The following is a 22,533-nucleotide window of genomic DNA, read 5'->3' as shown; positions in this document are numbered from 1 at the left end:
ATCTCTGACCAGATAGTTGTTTGATAGTTGGAAGAGAGAAATGGGAGAAAATCCCTCCTAGGAAATGTTGGAGATTTTATAGAGTAGCTGCTGTGTGCGCACAGTGGCCCACATGTTTCCTTCTGGGTTTCTACCACGTTGTTTGGACTTTCTGGTCTTCCCTCCTAGTAATGCTGGCTTCCTCCTGCTCCCTCATTGAATTTTTGGCTCCAAATAGACGATGTTCATCACTTTATAATGTTCATCATTTTATGTCAGGGTCTTCCTCTCCCATTTTTATTAAAAGTTAAAATGAGTTTCCTATGTGGAGATGGGAGATATTGGCATGAGTTAACCATGGTGGTGGATGTGGGTGGAGATCGGGGTGAGTTAACCATGGTGGTGGATGTGGATGGAGATTGGGGTGAGTTGGCCATGATGGTGGATGTGGGTGGAGATCGGGGTGAGTTGGCCATGATGGTGGATGTGGGTGGAGATCGGGGTGAGTTTGCCATGATGGTGGATGTGGGTGGAGATCGGGGTGAGTTGGCCATGATGGTGGGTGTGGATGGTGATTGGGTCTAGTTGGCCATGATGGTAGAGGGGGTTACAATGCCAGTAAATGAAAACAATAAGCATTGCTGTTGGTGGGTAGCCTTTTAACTTCCCCATCTCACTGACTTTTCCAAACCTTCAGATAATGTCCGCAACCCTGAGGATCTTGGGAATGGCAGCTGTCTAGAGGAAATAGGAAACAAAGACTAGCTGAGTCTCTTCGTCTGTGCTGTTTGGAGACATTACATACATTAACCTGCGAATGAATACTTTCCCCTCCTTGCCACTGTGCACATTTTCATTTTTACAGAGAATGAAAAGTGACAGTGATAGTCCTAATCATAGAAGTACATGTGGGTACAGCTAGCACAGAGTAATTATGGCTGAAGGGATGGGTGATGTGTATATGTATGTGCATGCATGCATGCATGTATGCATGTACATATGTATTATATGTTTTTGTATGATCATGTATGTATGTGTGCACATGTGGTTTTACATGCATATATGCATGTATATGTATGTTCATGCATGTATGTGCATGTATGTATGTATTTCTGCATTTATGTGTCTGTGTGTATATATGTGTATCTGTATATGTGTATGTTTCTGCATGTGTGTATATGTATCAGTATGTGTGTTTGTGCATGTGTGTGTATGTTTCTGTGTGTATTGTGTCTGTGTACATATGTATCTGTATATATGTGTGCTTCTGCATGTGTGTATATATGTATCTGTACGTGTGCGTTTTTGTATATGTATGTTTATGTGTGTCTTGTGTCTATGTATATATGTGTGTGTGTCTGTGTGTGTGTCTGTACAGAGTTACCCATAGAGGCAGCTCTTTTGGATAGTTTTAAACTGACTTGTAACACTGCTTGCCACTTTTAAGTGGTACTAAGTGCCAGCCCTATTTAAACCCTTTGCGTCCCTTAGTTTTCACAGGAACATGAGATAAGGGTGTTCATTATCCTGTTTTCAGGTGAGTAACTTGAAGCAGCAAGAGGGTAAATTACTTGCCAAAGAGCAATAAACCCGTAAGAGATGGAGTCAGGTTTTATGACATTAAATCATTATTTTTCCTTTTATATCTAGTAGTAAAAAGACAAAGAGTTTTTGTAGCAGAGGAATTACGCTCTGCAACTCCCCGTTGGAAAGCTGCCTCCCAGAGTTTGCAGTGTCCTCGGTGGGATCGAATAATAAAACAACCGCATAGTCATATCTGCAGGCTACACAGGGCATGTTATCTTCTGATGGGGTGAATGAGGGCATCATCAATTCCATTGCTCACTCTTTAAGCCTACTAACATGTAAGGAGATTATAGCAGAGTAGAGTTGTGAATGTCCGTGATCTAGAACTTGGGAAGTGGAAGGAGGATGATCAGAAATTCACATCAGATGGACTAAATGAAACGAATTACACACACACACACACAAACACACACACACACACACACACACACAAACACAGAGTGGCTAGTTGAGAACACAGTGGTTTTCAACCTTCCTGATGCTGTGACACTTTATATAGTTCCTCATGTCGTGGTTGCTCCCAACCATAAAATTATTTTTGTTGCTACTTCATAACTCTAATTTTACTACTGTCTGAATCCTAATGTAAATAATTGGGAGACAGTGGTTTGCAATGGAGGCCCACAGTCTGAGAACCACTGCTTATCAGCAGACACTGTTCACCCTGAGAACCTGAATTTAGCTTCTAGCACCCTTGTCAGTGGGAGGCTCAGCCGCTTGCCTGTAACTCTAGCTCTGGGGATCCAATGCCCTTTCCTGGTCTCTGCAAGCACCTCCGTGTATGTTGCAGAGACTCACAGACACAGACACATTAATAAAAATGAAATCTATCAAAACATTATATGCAACAGCCTTACAAGGAGTAAATAGGGTTATAGATATATAGCAATGATAGCATATTAATTTGACATATTTAATCATGCACTGAAAATTACTCTTCTAGCTGGGCAATGGTGGCGCACGCCTTTAATCCCAGCACTCAGGAGGCAGAGGCAGGCAGATCCCTGTGAGTTCGAGGCCAGCCTGGTCTACAAGAGCTAGTTGCAGGACAGCTAGGACTGTTACACAGAGAAACCCCACATCAAAAAACAGCAGCGGCAAAAATGCTCTTCTAAAATGTGATGCAAACTTGGATATAATGAACAAATACGTCCAATTTTACAGTCAGCACAACAAGAAAACTGAAGCCTAACACAATAGCTCCCCAGTCCCTGGAACTGATTGTATAGTATTCTTTTCTAAAGTCGCCTTGTGGAAGCCATTGTTCGTCTATTAGAAAGTTCTTAATAACTTTCAAGGGGAAGCAAGCGTGTGCGTTGTCAATACAGACACAAAAGCCTGTCCAGGCCTTAGGTCACTTGAGGATAGTTAATTACATATAAAAGTGAGGCCAGCGTGCTCTGGGTGCTGTGGAGCACCAGCTGTGAGTCCGTGGTTTGTGGGTACACGTGCGAGTTTTAAAAGATCCGAGAACTTGACGTCGGTAGCCCGGCTGCAGTGATGGGCCAGCTCAGGCTTGGGAGGGCCCTCTGATCTCGTGCACACAGGGCTTCTCTTGGATGTAAGAACTCCCTGCTTACCCTGTGTCATGTAACAGTCGTCCACATGTACCGCCTGTACATTGTCATGCTGCCCTTCTGAGGTGACTTCCTATTGATGTCATTGGCAGGTCTGCCTCAGTCCTCCCCTTCCAAGTCTGTAGTGATGGCCGTGACTTGTATAATTAGACAGCAACGCACTGAGCTGGAGCTGCGCTGACTTGCACACTTGCCTCCGCTCTGCAGTTCTCGCGGGTTTTCAGTGGGTCCCTGCGAGAGTGAACGGGCGTCCCGTCCTAACAGAGGTTACTGCGTCCACGGTGACAGTTCTAACAGTGTCACCTGCCACCTGATCCTGAAGGCAGCAAATAAAAGGAGCCAAAGTTCCACTCTTTCAAACGCTTAGCTCTTTAGCAGAGAGGTTTGTGCTGGGATGCGGGTGCGCTTCACACAACAGACTCTGTTTGCTTAGGCACATGCGTTCCACCCCAGGACCACAAAATACGAGGCAGAACTTACAATGCAGCTGTGTGGCGTGCTGAAGAGAATGCTGGCCGGGGAGTGGACAGTGCTGCAGCCCCCGACTTTAGGTTTAATTTGGTGCATGAGTTTTGAGCAAATATTTGAAACTTGATAATTTATTGTGTTTCAGGCTATAAATGAAGACTTTGGTCTAGGCTGGTTTAAGTCACACTGAGTAATAATAGCCATCACCCCACTCTGATTTCCTTGGTAAAGAATCTAAATACTACATAATCCATAACTTCTTCGGATTATGTCTTAGTCCCTAAAGATGTCTAACTCCTGTGTAAATTAGATTTATGTGATGATGGGATGTTTGTTTTTTGTTTTAGTTTTATATCACCAAATCATGTATGTTCAGCTTATATCTGACCAATGGCTTCTATAAAATGCTGATCTAAATGATAAAGAAAGGCCATTATTAGTCTTAAAATTCAACTGCTGGCTTATCTACCCATATGTTTACTTCATGATTTGAGAAACAATTGGCATGTTTGAAATTCAGTTACATCGTTATTCTTTCCAAAGTGTGATGCCCTTCCTACATGTGTTCACCAGCACAAGTCAAGATTAGTGCCCTTCAGTTGAAGCGACAGCTTAAAGTGTAAACACTGGTAGAATTGCCCGCTTCCTGGGGTTTTGCTAAAAAAAAAGTCAAATATTGTGCGTACATACACTTTACTTGTTCAGTTGCTCAATGTGCCCTGCCACTGTAGCTCTGAAGAGATTAAAGCAGAAAAATGCCCTACATACATCCAAAGCACAACCCTGAGGTTGTGTGTAAGCTACTGCGCTGGCATGAATGTGGTTTGATTCTTGGCACAGACGGCTTGCTGGAGAATTACAATATGTTGGCATTGGTCTCCAGGTCTCATTGTTCCAGCCCAGGGAGTCAGTCTTAAGAGGGTTTGGCACCAGAGGGAAATGGAGAGAGAGAGAGTTACAGCGAATGAGCAGGCCCTAAAGAGGCAGGATGCTGCTGCTGCCGTAACAATGGCTGGCATTCTCGGGGGTTCTCTTTTGGGGATTGCCATAGGCAGCCATGTGAGGAAGCCAATGTGAGCCAGAGAGACGAGAAAAGCCGGCTATGGATGGCGGAAAGAAGCAGAAGTGATTTCATAGACCCACTTAATGTGTGGGCAGACGATGGCCGTTTCCTAGGCTCTAATGTTCCGTGGCTTATTTTTTCACATTTATTTTACATTATTTTTTAACATGCATGTGTTAGTTTTCTTCTAAAAAGACAAATCCTTGAAGGAAGAGCCCTGGATTCATAGTCTATCTGTTGTGCTTTGGACTATCTGATTTGGGCAAAGCTGAGTGGCCTCAGCTACAACAGGGAAAGGAATACCTACACACACACTGCTGTCAAAGGTGTCATGACTGACAGGGCTCTTTGAGCTGAGACTTTCTGCCAGAGCCACTGTTGACTCTAACAATGACTGTATTTGAGGGAATAGTGAGTTTTGAGGGTAACTCTGAAACCAGTGCTCAGGAGAATGAAGTCCTAAGTGTTTTAAGATAGGAAATGCACACCAGGCATGGTGGCGCACGCCTTTAATCCCAGGCATGGTGGCTCACGTCTTTAATCCCAGGCATGGTGGCGCACGCCTTTAATCCCAGGCATGGTGGTGCACGCCTTTAATCCCAGGGCTGGGGAGGCAGAGGCAGGTGGATCTCTGCGAGATGGAGCCAGCCTGGTCTACATAGTGAGACCCTATCCAATAAATAAATAAATAAACCAAGCAAACAAACAAAAACCATGAAAAAAATAAAGTTCAGAACTGGGAAGCTTACTAATGCTGCAAAGAGTCATGAGCCACAGTCACAGCATCCAACTCAACTCTGTGTCTTTAAAAGTGAACCTCCTTTTTGAAAACAAAATATTGCATAATGAGCCACTCTAACTTTTCCCACCGTAAATAGTGAATGGTACTTACAGAGCTGTGGTAGACATCCCTTTATTGAATTCACACTTGAGAAAACAGCTGCTTGTAAATATTGGGATTTTGCCATTTTGTCTTTTCCGTTTCTAATCATAGATTTCCTTACTGTTCTCTGAGAAACTCCGTCACTCTGGAGGGCACCCGACTGTCCCCATGACTGGACGCCATCCCGTAGCATGACTATAGGAACGACCTGTGAGGGCATGAGACCATGGCAGGAAGTGCGCTGTGGGAAGTAGACTTTCCGGCCCTATTTATGTGACAGAAATTCAGGCAGCGAGCTGAAAGCGAAGGCTGGGTGTACAGACCCCACCCCTCACAGCTACTCCAGGTAGCTGCTGTCATAGATAGGTGACAATCTGGTTTGCTTCTCACTCATAGCTCAGGAGTCTTCTGGTTTATAAGTAAAAGAGGTAATTTAATTGTACATGCTCATAGGATTTTTTAAACCATTCAGTGCAAACTCCATAGTGCAAAATCATATAATTAGATTAAGTTCTGATGCTAATGAGACCCTCAAAAAAATCTAGCCTTTAATCCCATAGTTAAGACTCATGCAAACACATTATTCTGTAAAGTTCAATTTATTCTTTGCAATTTTTACTTTAGTGGAGTGGCCCTGGAAACTGGAGCTTCCCCACAGAGGAAGTGAGGGTGTGTCTGTCTGTGTGAGCATGTGTGTGCGTGACTGAAACCACAGGCTGAGATTTGCATTTAGCTTCACAGTGGCCGAGTCCTGTGTTTCCCTAAGCTTTGGTTTCTTAACAGGTGAATATCAGTCTTTACCTGCCATGAGAAGTTTGCCATGCCACACAGAAGGGGCGTTTTCTTTCCTTCCTCCCTGTCTCCCTCCCACCCTCCCTTCATCTCTCCATCCATCCCTCCCTTCATCCGTCCATTCATCCCTCCGTCCTGTATGCTAAGAGTCAACTTGAACCAGCTCTCTGAAAGCCTTATATCTTAAGGCTTGTTAATAAGGAGGCCAAGAACATTCTGCAGGTTCCACAAGTCTGGCTGCTGTTTCTTTAACTCTGCAACTTAGACAGAAGACTTCTGTCCCTTTATGAGGCGGCGACAGTAGATATTTTGTCTAGCTGCAAGGGAAAGGCATTGCCAGGGCCCTGGCAGACAATAGCCTTAAAAGTAAAAAGGTCTCTTTCTGGAGCAGGGAGGCTCAGGGGCCATTGTTAGTCCACAGTGGATTTCTCTTGCCGCATTCCTGCTCTGCAGAGGTTTGTTAGCTTTTAATGACTGACAGAACTCTCTTACAAATACCATACTGGCCATGCCCTGTTTACACGCTACTCAGGCAATTTTTTTTTTTTTTTGAGCTCTGAATAAAGAAACAGTGGTGTTTGTTTGACCTACTCTGATAAGGTTTAAGAACTGATTTTCCCAGTGCTCACTGGGAATGTAGACACACTGCAGTTTAGTGCAGAAGGGTTTTCAACTTGCTTTAGACATCATGATGCGAGTGGAAACCCCGACTACAGCCCCAGTCTGCACTCTGGCTGACCACCGCGTTGCTATTGTCATTTCCAAAAGGTGAGATAAAAAAAAAAAAAATAAAACAGGACTGTATATTTTAGGGAAATGTACAAGGAAGTTCATTCCTTCATAATGAAAATTAGAAATGGGTATTTCGTGACAAAGAGAAATATATATTTTAGCCACGTAGCATGCATGGTACATATACCTATATATGGACAGGATTTAAAACAATTACTGTTATCTTTTGCTATTTAAATTCCACATATCATTTTCAATATCTCAGAAATCTTCTGTACTTAACTTCTGCCTCACTGAAACCCCCAGGACAGGCGGTCTCTCTGATAAGTTAGCAAGTCATCCCTTTCTGTTCCTCCTGGGGGGCCAATAATCATTGGAACAAACAGAAATGCGTGATGGTGCGGACAGCAACATGTGTCTAAGACCCAGGATGACGGGTGTAGCGCTGTCATTTAGATGAGACCCGGGGCACACAGGGCACACAGGGCACACTGACCTTCTGGGAGTGTGAGTGCTTGTTTTGTTTTCTAACCGAATCCAAGGCTGACTACAGATCTGAAATGTTTTGTCACTGTAGGCACTGTCACTGCATCCCCGGCCAGACGCTGACAGGAACGAACGTAGAGCTCCATTGTGTGCACCTGAGTCTAATGTGTGCTGCTTTTATTACAGTTGTGTTTACTTAGAGCGAAGGCTCAGGACAAAAGGGGAGGGCCGAGCCAGGGATCTACAAACACAAACCACACTCTGGAACTCGTGACCTTGCTCTCGAAAATGTGTCCATCCTGTCCCAACCTGGGGCATTTGCAAAAAGCGAGATACAAATCTGAACTAAGCAAATAATGCGTTTCCATTAGAGACATCACTCGCTTCACCCAATTTGGCCATCTTTGAACAGCGCCTTTTATGTCAACCTTTTCGTTTGTTTGTTTGCTTGCTTTTTATTTATTTTTTTCCCGTGTTCACTGTGTACGCACAAATCTTGCCATGGCGCGGTGGTCGCCACCACACAATGTTACACATATTATAAAGTGCACGGAACTGTAAACACACAGAGGGACGTAATTACATGCAGCAGGTTTAAGGGCTAATTCTTTGCCTCTTTTTTTTTCACTCCGCATTTTATCAACATAATTATTTTGTGTCTACAGACTAATACTCTGAAATTGACAAGCATCCATTATAGCAAGAATTTGTCCACCAAATTTAAAACAATGTGCTGTGGGTTCGCACAAGCCCATTATCATAAAGAATTAGCACGGCTTTGTTCTGCAAGGGGAAAAAGCTAATGATTTCGAAACAGCAGGTGACCAAACACACACACACACACACACACACACACTCTCTCTCTCTCTCTCTCTCTCTCTCTCTCTCTTTTAACTCCCTCTTATCAGTTTGTTGATGAAGTCATTATGAACTGGGGCCAGGACCGCAATGGCCTTATTCTTAGCAGACAGGTTTTCATGAGCCCACTGCAAAGAGTGCTGCCTGTTTGCTTATAGCTGTCTTTTATTTTTTCTTTCCTTAGATACCCCCAGTATTGAAAAGCTGCTCTCGAAGGACTGGAAAGACAAGCTCCTGGCAATGGGATCAGGGAACTTCGGAGAAATAAAAGGTAGGAAGTATGAGCTGCTTTGATCTGGAATGCTCAGAAATTAAGCTGCTGTTTGTAAGGCTTAGCGTTTCTGGAGTACTTCTGTCCTGGGCCCTCTGCTTCCTGCACGCTCCCCGGCCGGCCTTCCTACTAGCTGCGAGTAGACCCAGTCTCTCTGGGTGTTCTCTGTGCACTGTGTAGGATCAAGAATAGGGTTTTGGTTTTCTTGTCTTAACAGCACAAAGCCGCTCTCTCTGTGGCTTTACTCTCCTTCTCCTCCTCTTCTTTGACTTGCACGACTTATTTCAAAGGTACGAATACATCATCAGCATGGTGAGGTTAGAAATACAGTTCATATTCTATGTCTGAAGTATGCATACTTAGAGTGGGCAGCTGGAACCCATCATGATGAGCAAGGCAGACGAAGTACAAGGGTGTTTCCAGTCAGTGTCTACCACATTATCTTCGAGCTTATTGGAGTCAGCGATTACAACTAATAAAAGCTCTCTGAGAACTTCAGAAAATATTGAATATTCATATCTTAACAAACTTCCAGTAACAAGGGAGCAGATTTAATTTTCTCATGTAGAAATGGAAGCAGATGACCCTTTCAGTTAGTTCTAAAGCAGCACTTCTCCGAGTATGGGGCAGCCCACTGCACCCTGTTGCTGCCGGCGTGGTACTTGTAGTACTAAATTCTAAAGCAATATTAACTTTGAGAATGTCAAGACGCTCGGTCATCAACAGCATCACATCTGCTTATGAACTGTGGCGCTTATCTTTAACAGGTGCTAAAATAAAGTTCAAACATCTACCAATTAATATCAGTATATACATATATGCATATAAGCACATATCTAGTCTAAGTGATTTTATGGTGTATAAATCGAAATGACAGTCTCTTCTGTAAGGCTCTGTTCCTCCATCCTTCCAAGTATCCTGGAGTAAAGCAAAACATTTGTCTATATATATATATATATACACACATACACATATATATAGATAGAAATATACATATATAGTGATATTAATTTTAGATGTCTGAAATTTACATTTAGCACCTGTCGAAAATAAACTTCACAGTTCATAAGCAAACTCTTTTATCATATCTGACTGTTTGGAAAGTTCCAGAAAAACCATTTGACTGGTGATTTACTTGTTTGCCAGTCATTAGAAGCTGCATCTGTTCTGGGTTCAGAGGCTGAGAATGGGTAGCAAGATGAGGGAGAATTCAACAAGTTTGATGACCAGCATCTATCTGGAAGGAAACTGAATTGAACAATTAGCATTCCTCAGAGCTTTCCAGAACTTAAGAGGAACACAAAGGGACGCTTAACACCCCGGGATATCAAGCCCTTCACCTTTTTGATGGATTTTTAAGCATGACCCCCGAGGTGAGGGATGTACAGTCCCTGCCTCTGTCTTCCACTACTGACCTCAACCACCCAGAGTGGAGGCAGAGGAGTGCCTGCTTCAAGCCTTGCAATCCAGTTCCTCCTTCTCTTCCCTCACAAGTCAGACTTGAAAGCCCTGACGGCAGTGATGCTAAGCTTAGATAGAGGCTCCTTGCTGTCCTTTGAGCCTAGCCTGGGGCTGGCTTTAGGATGCTCTAGTACAATCACAGAAGAAGTTTCTGTCTTTAATTTCGAGTTTTTAAAGCTTTGCATTCAGAGACCAAGTTCAGTTATTGTCCTCTGGTTCTGTTAAAAAAGAAGAAAGCTGTTTCCAGAAGCATTTTTGAAAGCAACTGTGTGCCTTTTTTTCTGCTGGGGGAGATGGTTATTAGGTGTTCGGCTCAGGTTTCCCAGTGAAGTGGGGAAAACAGCATTGAGTTTACCGTGTGTGACTGTCACAATTGCAAGTCATTGTTCATGGGTGCAGAGGCTACAATAGAAGATTGCCTCTGGGGGTAAATGAATTTGGGGGGTCAGTGCCCAGGAATGTGGTTTCTTGCCACCTCAGAAGAAGTCAGAGAACAATGGCTGCCTTGTTTCTACAACCGTTTTAACCTAGGCAGAGGAAGGTGTGAGACTCACACATTTGTCTACTGTTTCCGGCTGGGAGACCAAAGGGTTGGGCTTTGCATGTTCTTTCAAAATAGGAAAACATGAATGTGCTGAATGACTGGGTTTGGCCATGATCATTTTAAATGATAGATTAGAATAGAACTTCCACGTATGTCAGGGTGGTGTAGCCAGCTCCACAGCAGTTACTGCGTCTTAGATGGGGAGAAGGGCTTTCTGCTTGTCTTGGCCAGTTTTATTTAAATTTTATTGACTCTCAGATAAAAGGAATCAGAGAGAGGGAGGGGAGAAGGGGACAGAGACAGAGAGAGAGAGAGAGACAGAGAGAGAGATTGAAGAAGAGATATGAAGAGATATGAGAAGGTGTTGGGGACTGGGGCAAGAAGGGGATAGGGATTATTGACTGAGGTTTCTTTCCTGCCTGGTTCCTGCAGCCATTAAGTGTTGGTAGAGAGGCTGCTTGTTGGTTCCCGTCTGCCTGGCTAGCTTAGACCGAAATAATCCTAGAGGAACTGTATTAATTAAATCACTGCTTGGCCCATTAGCTCTAGTTTCTTATTGGCTAACTTGTACATCTTAATTTAACCCATTTCTATTAATCTCTGTAGCCTCACGTGGCTGTGGTTTACCAGCTAAAGTTATGACATATCTGACTCTGGTGGTAGCTCCATGGCGTCCCTAACTCTGCCTTGTTTCTTTCATGCTATAGGCCAAGCCAGGTTTCTTTATTCATTAACCAATAAAATCAACACATAGACAGAAGGAACTCCCACACCAGTTAAGTCCCAAAGAAATCACAGAGAGGCCTACTTTAATCATAAGCTGATTGGCCCAGTAGCTCAGGCTTCTTATTAATTAATTCTTATAACTTACATTAGTCCATAATTCTTGTCTGTGTTAGCCACATTTTTTGGTACCTTACTTGTCGAGGCAGCCACATCTTTTTTTTTAAATAGTTTCTGAGAGAAGTTCTCTTTTTTTTTTATTTATTATGTATACAATATTCTGTCTGTGTGTATGTCTGTAGGCCAGAAGAGGGCACCAGACCTCATTCCAGATGGTTGTGAGCCACCATGTGGTTGCCGGGAATTGAACTCAGGACCTTTGGAAGAGCAGGCAATGCTCTTAACCACTGAGCCATCTCTCCAGCCCCCTAGGCAGCCACATCTCGCTTCCTCTGCATCTGGGTCACAACTGCAGACTGCACTTCCCTCTTCCCAGCATTCTCATTGCCCCACCTCTACTTCCTGCCTGGTCACCCTGCCTATACTTCCTGCCTGTCTACTGCCTATCAGTATTTTATTAAAAATAATACAAGTGATAGGATAAAAGACCATTGTCCCACAGCACTTCCCCCCCTCCATTTTTTAAACAAGAACTGTGAATCTTATATCCTTTGTTTAGCTTTTCTCTTGACTGTTATCCATAACAACTTCTAACCAACATTCTGAACAAAGGAAAATATCCATAGCTCCTTTTTTTTTGGCATGTGGGCATTGTTTTCCAGGCTATTTCCTGCTGATTTGGGCTGCTGATAACCCTATTTCAAGTAAAACAAAGTATGAGGTGGGTTGAATGCATAGGGCTAGAAGGACAGAAAGGAAGGCTGATGCCATATGTAGCTAATATTGCAGTGAATTTATGGGGCCATGACCTCCTGCAGCAATGGAATACCCATGTCAACATTCCTGCAGTCCCAAAAACTCATGTTTCTGGGAAGGATATTATAAAATATTGTAAATGAAGGTCATCAGCCATTCAGGCTGTACAGAACACAAAACAACTAGCAAACCTTCAGAGTTACTAATAGCCTTGCCTTTAAAATAGTTAACCGAGAAACCCATATGGGTTAAACAATGGCCTTTAACAGAAGACAATCTGCAAGCTTTAGAGCAATTAGATGCTCACCATATTGAAGAACCAACCAGCCCTTGAAATTCACCCTGTATTTGTTGTTAAAAAGAAATCTGGAAAATGGAGAATGGTGATAGATCTAAGAGCTGTCACCAAGGTTATTCAGCCTATGGGCCCTCTACAGTCTGGAATTCCTTTGCCTTCTCTATTAAGAAAAGGATGGCCTCTTATAGTTATTGATTTAAAGGATTGTTTCTTCACTATATCTTTACAAGAAAAGGGTCGAGAAAAATTTGCTTTCACAGTGCCTACTAGGAGGTACCAGTGAACCATCTTCCCACAGGGAATGTTCAATAGTCCCACCCTATGCCAATACTTTGTAAATCAGCCATTGGAAATAAAATGTAAGCAATTTCCTAATTCTATATTTTACCATTATTGGATGACATTTTGTTATCTGACTCAAATGCAGATAATTTAGAAAGAATATTTGAAGAAGTAAAAAAGTTTTGCCTAAATGGGAATTACAAATTGCTCCTGAAAAAATACAAAGAGGAGATTCTGTCAATTACTTAGGGTACAAAATAGGTTTACAGAAAATTAGAACACAAAAGGGACAAATTAGGAGAGACTGATTGTAGACTCTTAATGACTTTCAAAGATTGTTAGGAGATAGGGAATGCTTGTAGATTTAATACTGTAGCCAAGTCTGTGCTGTTTTCTTCAGTAATTTAGCTGTGCAATGCTGACCCATGAAATACTGTGCAGGTATTTGGACAAATTAGTAGAGTCACAACTTGGAGAAGTTTATGAAAAGTGCTTCTCACTATAAGTATTCAAAAAGAGTAAGTGGGAAACTTTTCCCATAGGAAGAATAAATATGATACATCGGCTGTCCATAAGTAATTGTATTTAGATTCTATCTCACTTTATTTTTCTCAAGAAACTGTTAGTAAAGGTTGCTGGCCTTTGAGAGAATAAAGTTACTCATTTTTCGCTTTTAAATTTATTTTACTATGTGTGCAAGTGCTTGCAGACATGTGCACAAGTATCTGCACCCATGCTTCTGTGTAGGCCATGGATTTGTAGATGTCAGTTCTCTCCTTCCTTCAAGTAGGCTCTTGGGCCCAAGCTTGGTAGCAAGTGCATTTACCCACAGAGCCTTGGCACTGACCCCTCATTTCCCCTTTTTAAAACACCAGAACATTTTGCCTGGTATCATACCATTTTATACACTGGCACTTCAGAGATGTGACACATTCAGGTTTTTAATATATAGTAGAATTAACCCTCTCATGCACACACGGAAGGTACCCAGGATCTAGTTTTGACGTAACCGTTGGCCTGCAAAGCTCCGTCATTTCAGCCAGTCAGCTCATGCTATACTCCAAGGAGCTGCCTGAGGAAATGGTTTCTTCCCTTCTCCTCAGACATGTTGTTGTCACCGGGCATCTCTCAGAGACTTTCTATGTCATCTGCAGCAGAAACTCTGAGTAGCAGTGGTGGCTAGGGTGACAGATGCCTTTTGCAGGCCAGCAGTGATTGGGGATGGGGAAGTGATGAGAGTATCCCAGCTGGCTAACAGTGGTACCCACATTGTTTCGGCTAGCGTAGAATTTCATGACACCAAAGATCAGTGAACAGGCATTTCACCTGAGGACAGTATCTGGGGATCCATGGTGACTCTGACTAGTCTAAACAGGTCATTTTCAGCCTACACAGGACTCAGAAGTTCTAATTTTTTAGTTAAGGCCATGAAATGCTATATGTATAATGTAGAGGGGAATGCCAGCTGAGCTTGACAATATAAAAATATGATTATTTCAAACCCATAATTTTGCTCATTCTAAACAATGGGGCATGCAGAAAACACTGAGCATCTCTGGATTCATGTCAAAAATCCTTTGGGCAATACAATTGACTTTGAGCTCAGGAATTAAGCACAGGAGTAGAGTCAATACTTGGATTAAGATAATCTCTCAGGTGATGCACATTTTTGAAACAGACAAGCACATTGAGTATGTGCCTTAAGAGAGATAATTATTCTGTTTAAATGGCATTAAATAACTTGAAAATGAGCAGGATTAAAACAGAAGTCAGTCACTAGATTCCCCCCGCCCCCCCCCCCAAGGACAAGATCTAAGTCCTGGTGAGATAGCTTGGTAGCTGTTGAAGGGCTTGCATTGAGTCCCAAATCTACAGTAAAAAGCTGAGCTGGGTGGGCCTGGTGTCCGGGTTGTAACCCCAGCACTTGGAGGTAGACAAGTAGATCCCTGGCACCTGGGGCCAGCTAAGCAAGACTTCTTGACCAGTCCCAGCTATTAAAGGACCCTGTCTCAAAGACAGAGTTGAACTGTGTCTGAGAAATGACCTAACTCATTCAGAATTTTGAAAATTTAAAACATATATACAACAACGTCAAGATTTTGATCTGCTCATGTGTGTGTGTCACCTGGAAAGGTGTCTTATACCTATCTTTAAGGCCCTGTAGTTGTTTAAGGGTCAAAAGCATTGCCCTGAGAGAGTGGCATTTGCACGCTGACCTGAAGCTTTTAAGTCTGTACAGTTTCAGGGAGGCTGAGAATGTTTCTTCCTGTGAGAGCTGTCACACCCTGAAGATATTTAATGAAGAGTAAGACAGAAGTAAGGTATATCACACAGAGTTGTTTACTTCTAAATAAAGTAAATGTTTATGTTTTTAATCCTCTCAGCTCAATCTCCAGCCTCTGCAGTTGCTTCTAAGTGATTCTTTCACATTTTGCTAAAAAAGTATCTTAAAATGTCATGAGACTGAAGAAAGTCTGATGCACAGAGGGTATTGCAGGGGAAGCAGCTCTGCAGTGTGCATAAAAAGGCAACACGCCTGCACTTTTGGTTGCCCAGTGGTCAGCCTACCATTGGGTGTACAAGCAAACGTAGGGATGGAAAGAGGGTGCTGCCACCAGATCTCAGAGGTCCCTGGGTGTAGGCTTTTATACACACTGTACTGAGTGCATGATGTGGGGCAGGAAGAGAACTCCACTGGCAGATCTCAGGGTTTCTGTGTGTGGGTTTTTACATGTGTTGTACTGAATGCAAGACAGTCTTTCATGTGCTTGCTTCAGGTGTGATAGGAAATACTGAGGTCATATTTTATCTGAGTTTATGTTAGACATTGTTATCCTGCTGCTTAATACAGTTTATAAGCTTGAGAGGAATTGAGTTGTAAAATTATAATAATGATAACATCATTTGTATTCTTGCAGATACAGATTATTCCAAAGCTTGTAAAATATGATCTGGACTGTTGGATACTCAGTCCCCAGACTCTTCTGGCTTCATGCTAATCCTTGTAAGGGGGCAACGATAAAGCCACAGCAGCGAGCAGTCATGTGACCCCAATTCTTTCACGTACCCTGGGAAAATCAGTCTTTGTCTTGTGGTTTCCATTTCCTCATCCGCTCATTTAAGGGAAGTCAATGCTAAGTATTTATTGCTTATCACCCCATAAACAACTTCCTCACAAAATTATTGCGATAGGCATCTTGTCCCAGTTCACAGATTGTTAAAAAATAATAATAGCCAGAGACCAATTATCCTAAACCACATACTGGTGTTGTGGTATATATAGCCTGCGCCTTCTGCATGATGCTCAGTGGTCTATCTTTCATGGCATTAGAATAGACTATCTCTAAAGACCTTTAAATATTGAGAACACTTCTAGACAGACTGTACATGAAGAGCACCATGAAATTCCAGCCAGAGTAGTTAGTGCCTAGCACTCCCTGTAACACATCCTGGCATCTCTAGTCTGTTCATATGTGGACCTTCCTACCAGTTTGAATCTTTGAGTGAGATTCTGAGGTCAAAGTGGTTAATATCATGGCTGCTCCTCTAGAGGAGCAGGGTGTGATTTCCAGCACCTACATGATGGCTCACATCACCTGGAACCTCCAGTTTCAAGGAGTCCTGTGCATTCTCTGGCCTCTGTCAAAACCAGACATGAAAGCAGTACCCAGACCTACATGGAGGCCAACCATCCGTTCAATACAATAAAAATAAAATAACACATAAGTTAATTAAAATTTTCATAGCACATATAACAGGTATTGAGTGCAATCCAAATACAGCAAATATAATGGGATATTTTGTAAAACTGATTTTTGCATTTTAAGGACATTAAGTAGTTGGGTGCAAGCACCTTGAAAGAAGTTATTTGCATTACATTAAATGAAAACCCAAAAGTAAACACGTACAATCATTACTGAGGGCTGGGGGATGGCTCAGCAGTTAAGCACACTCGTTCTTGCAGAATTACAGGCAGTTGTGAGCTGCGCTGTGTGGGTGCTGGGAACTGAAATCAGCTCCTCTATAAGAGGAGCAGGTCCTCCTAACTGCTGAGTTATCTCTCTGACCCCCTTTTATTCTGTATTTTTTAGTTTTAACCACTTCAATAGCTTGTTTGGATACAATAAGAATCACTTAAAGTACCATCCTTGTAGATAGAATTGTGCAGCCTTTTGACTATTCTTGGGCTGATTTTGTTCATTCAGCTAACAGATATCAGGTATCCACAAAGCATGAGGCCTCATTTTGTAGATGCTAATAGCGCAGAATAAATTGATGTCCTGCTATTACAGAACTTTTAACACAATACACAGAAAGTCAGTAAGAATACAACATAGAGAGCGTGATATTGGTTGACAAGAAGCAAGGTGTGATGACCTCTTTAATGTTAGTGTTTAAGAGAGGTCACAAGCGGAGCTGCCATTCAAGGTTCATCGTGAGTGCCCGAGTGTTTGTTTATCTCTTCCATATAGAGTTGAGCTATGAGCGACCATTCTTTCCTGGGTAACCCTCTACATAGCACTCACATTTAGGACTGGGCGAGTCTCACAGGAGCTGTGCTATAGATACGACTCAAGGAAGGGAAGAAGCCAGTCCTGGGAAGGAGTTGTCTCCCTAGGTACCATTGTCGTGGTCAAACTGAGGCTACAAATATGATGCTTGATACCATGGGATGCTGCTGCCTAGGGATACTGTGGTCATCTTAGTTTATCCAAGTACAGCCTGTGAAATTCCCACATGCCACAATCTACCTCAAGACTGGTTTCTTAGAACAAAGCCCTGATGCTCAGTTCTGCATAACTACAACCCTCAGAGGACTATGGGAAACTATGAGTTTTCTAGAGACCTTGATGAGATATAAATCATGAGGGAGACCCTCCTGCATCTAGTGGAGGTAAGGTAATTCTTGTTGTTCTGAGTTGTGTGACATGCTTTGATGTCCTCTTCCAAGCTTAGGACACTGAGCATTTGTTCGGACTGTTGGTTTTCCTGGGGAAAGCAATGGCCTCTGGGATGCAGGAGAGAGAACTTCTACACAGATGATGGGAGAGAGGCGGGTCAGGGGTCAGCAAGTGGTGGTAGAGAGGAAGACCCATGAGAAGATGCGTGCTATTTCCACGCATAGGACATGGACAAAGAGTGAAGAGGAACACCTCACGTCAGGATAGGCTGGGGCTGGGTCCCTCCCCGAGGCAGGGGCACTGGAGTTGTGGCCCAATCCTCAGGATCTTTTCTATTATACTAAGAAGTCCTCTGACCCACATTACTTTAGTGGAACCTACATGAGCATGCAGGGCTGTCCCTCACCTGATTGTTAAGCAAATGGAAATAATAACACAGGGTGTTTTTAACTTCCAGTGAACATTCATTCCAGGTATGCTAAAATGTGCTGATAGCTAGTACACCAGAATCAATGGCGCCCTGGAAAGTTGGGGAGTAAGTTCCCCGGCTCCGATTCAGAGGAGACTGAGCTTAGCGTGCAATGTGGCTCTGAGTGTGTTGCACTGTTTGCTGCTAGGAGCCCTGGCTTTAGAGGAGTAGACACTAGCTGCTGAGTGTTTTCCCTCCAGTGAAGGCAGCACCCGGAGCTCTCCCAGGACCTGGGTAATATTCTTTGTTGTTGTTCATTGTTGTTTTTGTTTTTTTTTTTTTTTTTTTTGAGTCTAGACTGTTGTTTGAGTCTTTGCTAGTCCCTTCCTGTTCACAGAGAACTCTGTAAGCCCTTTTTATGCACTGGACAGCCTTTGTGAAAAACAAAGGAATTTGAAAGCGCAGCCATCAAACCTATCCCTTTGTTTTTAGCCTAAAAGTTTCACAGAAACAGACCACGGCAACAAATTTACCCTCTTGGCTACAGTCTCCCAAACCCAACCTGAAATCCTATGCAGTAGCTATGAAATGAAAGCCTCTAGTCTGTCCTAGCAACAATGTGGTCACTTGACAGTAGAGCAGTCATAAGTGAGGGGGTTCTTCTTCATACCACTCACTGGACAAGGTTCAAGGGTTTGTTGTCTGCCAGGCCTTTACCATTGTTTTGCTTACAGTGGGGGAGGAACAGAGTTCAAGACATAATGTTGTCTCAGGCACTCAGTGGTGATCTGGACACACAGGGAGTAGCTGTAGGTTTGTTCATTGGGGAGCTGGAGAAGTAGTGAGGGGCTGGGGTGGAGCTCCTTGGAGGAGCATGCCTGAGAATGCCGAAGGCCCCAGAGGCCATCTTTAGTGCTGGAGAGAAGAAAAGCAAAGTGGAGTAGGCTCAAGGTTCACAAAATTAGAATCATATGTAAAGGTCACACATTTGATTTTAGATGTGAAATATGTTTTATCTGCATAGTTTAGTGGCAGTCCATGAAGTTTTGCTACTTTGCCATCTCATCAGCAAAACCATTCATCTCCATACCCTGGTGCTGTATTGGCTTGAGCTGGTGGACTTGTGCTTCCCTGGTTCCTGAATTATATGGCTGCTTATTTAGGTGAGATATATTTTCTGAAAATATAAGTAACTGTAGAAATTTACCAAATATGTAACTATAAAGAAAAGTCTAAAATAACGTACAATCTCCTCACCTAGGATGGTTCCTGAAGACATGGATGTGAAATAGCGTTCAGTCTTTTCCCTTTAGTGTGCACTTACACAGGCATGGAGGGGAGTGTTAATACAAACACCTCACTTCCATCCAAGTCTTGAACTTCTATCAAGAAATCCCATGTCATCATTCTTTAGAACAACTTTCTTATGACTGCAGAACACTCCACAGTATACACGTCTTGCTGTTATGTAGCATTCTGACTTGCCATTTAGATAATTTATGGTTTTTAAATATGAGTAGTTATTTATTCATATCTATGTTTCTTATTGCGTCTTGGCACATTTTTCTGTCCATGGGGTCTCGTAGAAATAATGAGTATTCTCAGACACAATGTTTACTGCTGGTCGAAGGGCGCATGCTTTGTAGTTTGTTCAGATTTGGGGCTTTACTATCAAGACAGCATCTTGATGTCCACGGAGGAAAGCTTCCTGGGGAGATTTGTATATTTTATGCTAACATAGGAGAGTCACATAACTCATTTTCCTTAGTAAGATGTCTACATTTGTGATGGAATACAATTTTCTGAGTTATATTATCTTAATTGGTGTGCTCTATTAATAAACTGTCCTAACTGTTGAAATAGAGAACTATCATAAATACGGACTGAGAAGATGGCTCAGTTGATAAAGTACCTATTCTACCCCACTAGTTTGAGGGCCTGAATTTGGATGCCCAGCACCCAACATAAAAAGCCAGGTGTAACAGCATTGATTCTTATCACGTCAGATTGATAATTGAACTTAGACCTCAGCAATTCATCTGGACTGGCTAGCCCCAGGGATCCTCCTGTTTCCCTTGCCCTAGTAATGGAATCAGAGGTATATGCTGTCAGAAGGCATCCAAGTTTAGCCTCTGGCTTCCACTTGTGCATGCAATGTACACGCGTATGTACACACACATACACATGTGTAGACTACCTATGGGTCACACACACACACACACCTGCACATATACACATAGAAATGATAAATACACAGTAATGAAATATCACAAGTAATGATTCCTACCTTACATCCACACTGAATCACTTTCTGTATGCTCCTGAAAATACATTAGAAACTATATTTATTTTTTGCCTTCTTTTCAAGAAGATAATCTGATGACTGTAGCCATTCTTCCTTTGAAAATGTGCTTCTCCCTCATAAACTTGTAAGGAGAGACTCACTCGGCCTGCAAGAGCGGCTGGGACACAGTCGATCTCTCTCCTTATGGATTCAGGTGGCAAATGTGTCATTAAAACAGTGGCTAGTGTCTCCTGTGTGGAGCAAACAGTGTATCCAACGTGCGTGTCCTGCCATACTGTTAGCTAGCACTTTGCCCTGCAGGTCTCGTTTCTCACATGAGTTCTAGAAGAACAATTCAGCTAGCCGCATGTCTGTCTTGCTGTGTAGCGTCCAATACTGAACTATCACATATGGAACCTGACTTAGATGTGCAGGCATTTTAAATATCTGGACCATGCCCTTCCTTTAAATGACTGCCGTGGCTTATCCGTTTCTAGATCCACGTATAAGTTTGGGTGAACTTAAGGTGATATTCATCTGCCAACCGCATTTTACCACTCAGTGGGAGACTGCTGTGTTCTCAGACTTGGATCTTTGCTTGTCACCTGTGTCCTGGTTTATACAGTAGCTCAACATGATCTCAGACTTAGTTGGCTATGCCCTAGAACTCCCTCCTTGTTTGTGGTCCTGGGGATAATCCCAGACCTCCATCACTGTCACATGTGCTCTGTTGCCAGGCTACACTCCAAGAGCCAAGGTGTTCCCTCTATATTAGTATAGGATTTCTCATGCTGAATCTTCCAGGTCAGTGGAAGTGGAGGGATGGCTCGGTGGTTGAGCATGCCACTGCTCTTCCCAGAGGACCAGAGTTCAGGTCCCCTCACCTACATCAGTGGCCCTCATCCTCCTGGAACTCCATAGGACCCAGAACTCTCTTCTGACTGCTGGGGAACCTGCACGCATGTGCCTGTATATTTACACAGATTCATGAATAATGAAACAAATCTTTCTGGTAAATGAAAGGTAGATCCTATCTGTGACAATGCCTTGATCTCATCATAATTCAGCTATTAATTTTCCCTGGTTTTGTCTTGCCTCTTTAGTCAGAACAAAAAATAAAGATCAAGAATTCTGGCTTGGGCATCTTTTATCGCCTGCAGGCCCATCAGAGAACCTAAGAATCAAAGATGTGCACTAGCAATTCGTAATTTCCTCATAAAAGGTAGAAAAACTATAGATTATTTGTGATGAAAGTGTCAGAATGTCTGCTTATTCTGCCATCTATTCAGCGTGTGTGCGCATGTGTGTGTGCACATTTATGTGAGCTGGCCTGTGTGCACAGGTGTGCATATGCTTATGGAGACCAGAGGTTGATACCTGATGTCCTTCATTTACCCTCCACTTCAACTGTACAACCTCTCTCTCCCTGAACCTGGAGCTTGTTGATTGGCTGGAGTGTTGTCAGAAAGAACCCCAGCATCTTCCTGCCTCCATCCCCACAGTACATTTTTGTTCTTGTGTTGACATTTTGGGTACGAGCTGAGGATCAAATTTAGGTCCTCGGGCTTGCAGGGTAAGCGTTTTATGAGCCGAGCCTTCTCCTCAGCCCGGTTCTGGTATTTTTGATAAATAAAGCAGTTGCTTTTCATTGCTGAAGAAAAAGCTGAAAGAAGGTGGGAGTGTGCCTTCCCTGTCGCCACCAAAAGTGTAGTCAATCAAGTTCCCTCTGCAGCAGAATGCTTACCCAGAAACGTGGCTGCCTTCTCAATTCTGCCATGTGTCTTCCTGTCGTGTTCCTCTCAGGGACTCCCGAGAGCCTTGCTGAGAAGGAACGGCAGCTCATGGGGATGATCAACCAGCTGACCAGTCTGCGAGAGCAACTCCTGGCTGCCCATGATGAGCAGAAGAAGCTGGCTGCCTCGCAGATAGAGAAACAGCGTCAGCAGATGGAGCTGGCCAAGCAGCAGCAGGAGCAGGTGAGAGAGACTGGGGGCAAGGGCATCCTCAGCCAGCTGCCGCCTGTTCCTGGTAATACTGTTCTCAGTAGAGGACGATGCAT

General features: G+C 43.1%; 1 protein-coding gene across 6 annotated transcripts in view; it reads left to right on the top strand.

The window, feature by feature from the left end:
• Positions 1 to 22,533, top strand: part of Sox5 (SRY-box transcription factor 5) — a 380,838-nt gene that overhangs the window by 164,379 nt on the left and 193,926 nt on the right. For all 6 annotated transcript variants that reach the window (XM_041638650.1, XM_041638635.1, XM_041638643.1 and 3 more), the window contains 2 exons: positions 8,610 to 8,696; positions 22,278 to 22,450. In XM_041638650.1, coding sequence (XP_041494584.1) covers positions 8,610 to 8,696; positions 22,278 to 22,450 — 260 coding nt within the window. The remainder of the gene's footprint in view (positions 1 to 8,609; positions 8,697 to 22,277; positions 22,451 to 22,533) is intronic.

The sequence above is a fragment of the Microtus oregoni genome, unplaced genomic scaffold, assembly GCF_018167655.1.
Source record: "Microtus oregoni isolate MIOR12 unplaced genomic scaffold, Mior012 000002F_ref0000024, whole genome shotgun sequence".
NCBI lineage: Eukaryota > Metazoa > Chordata > Mammalia > Rodentia > Cricetidae > Microtus > Microtus oregoni.
Note: the sequence above shows the minus strand (reverse complement) of the source record. Positions and strands in the feature narration are given on the sequence as shown.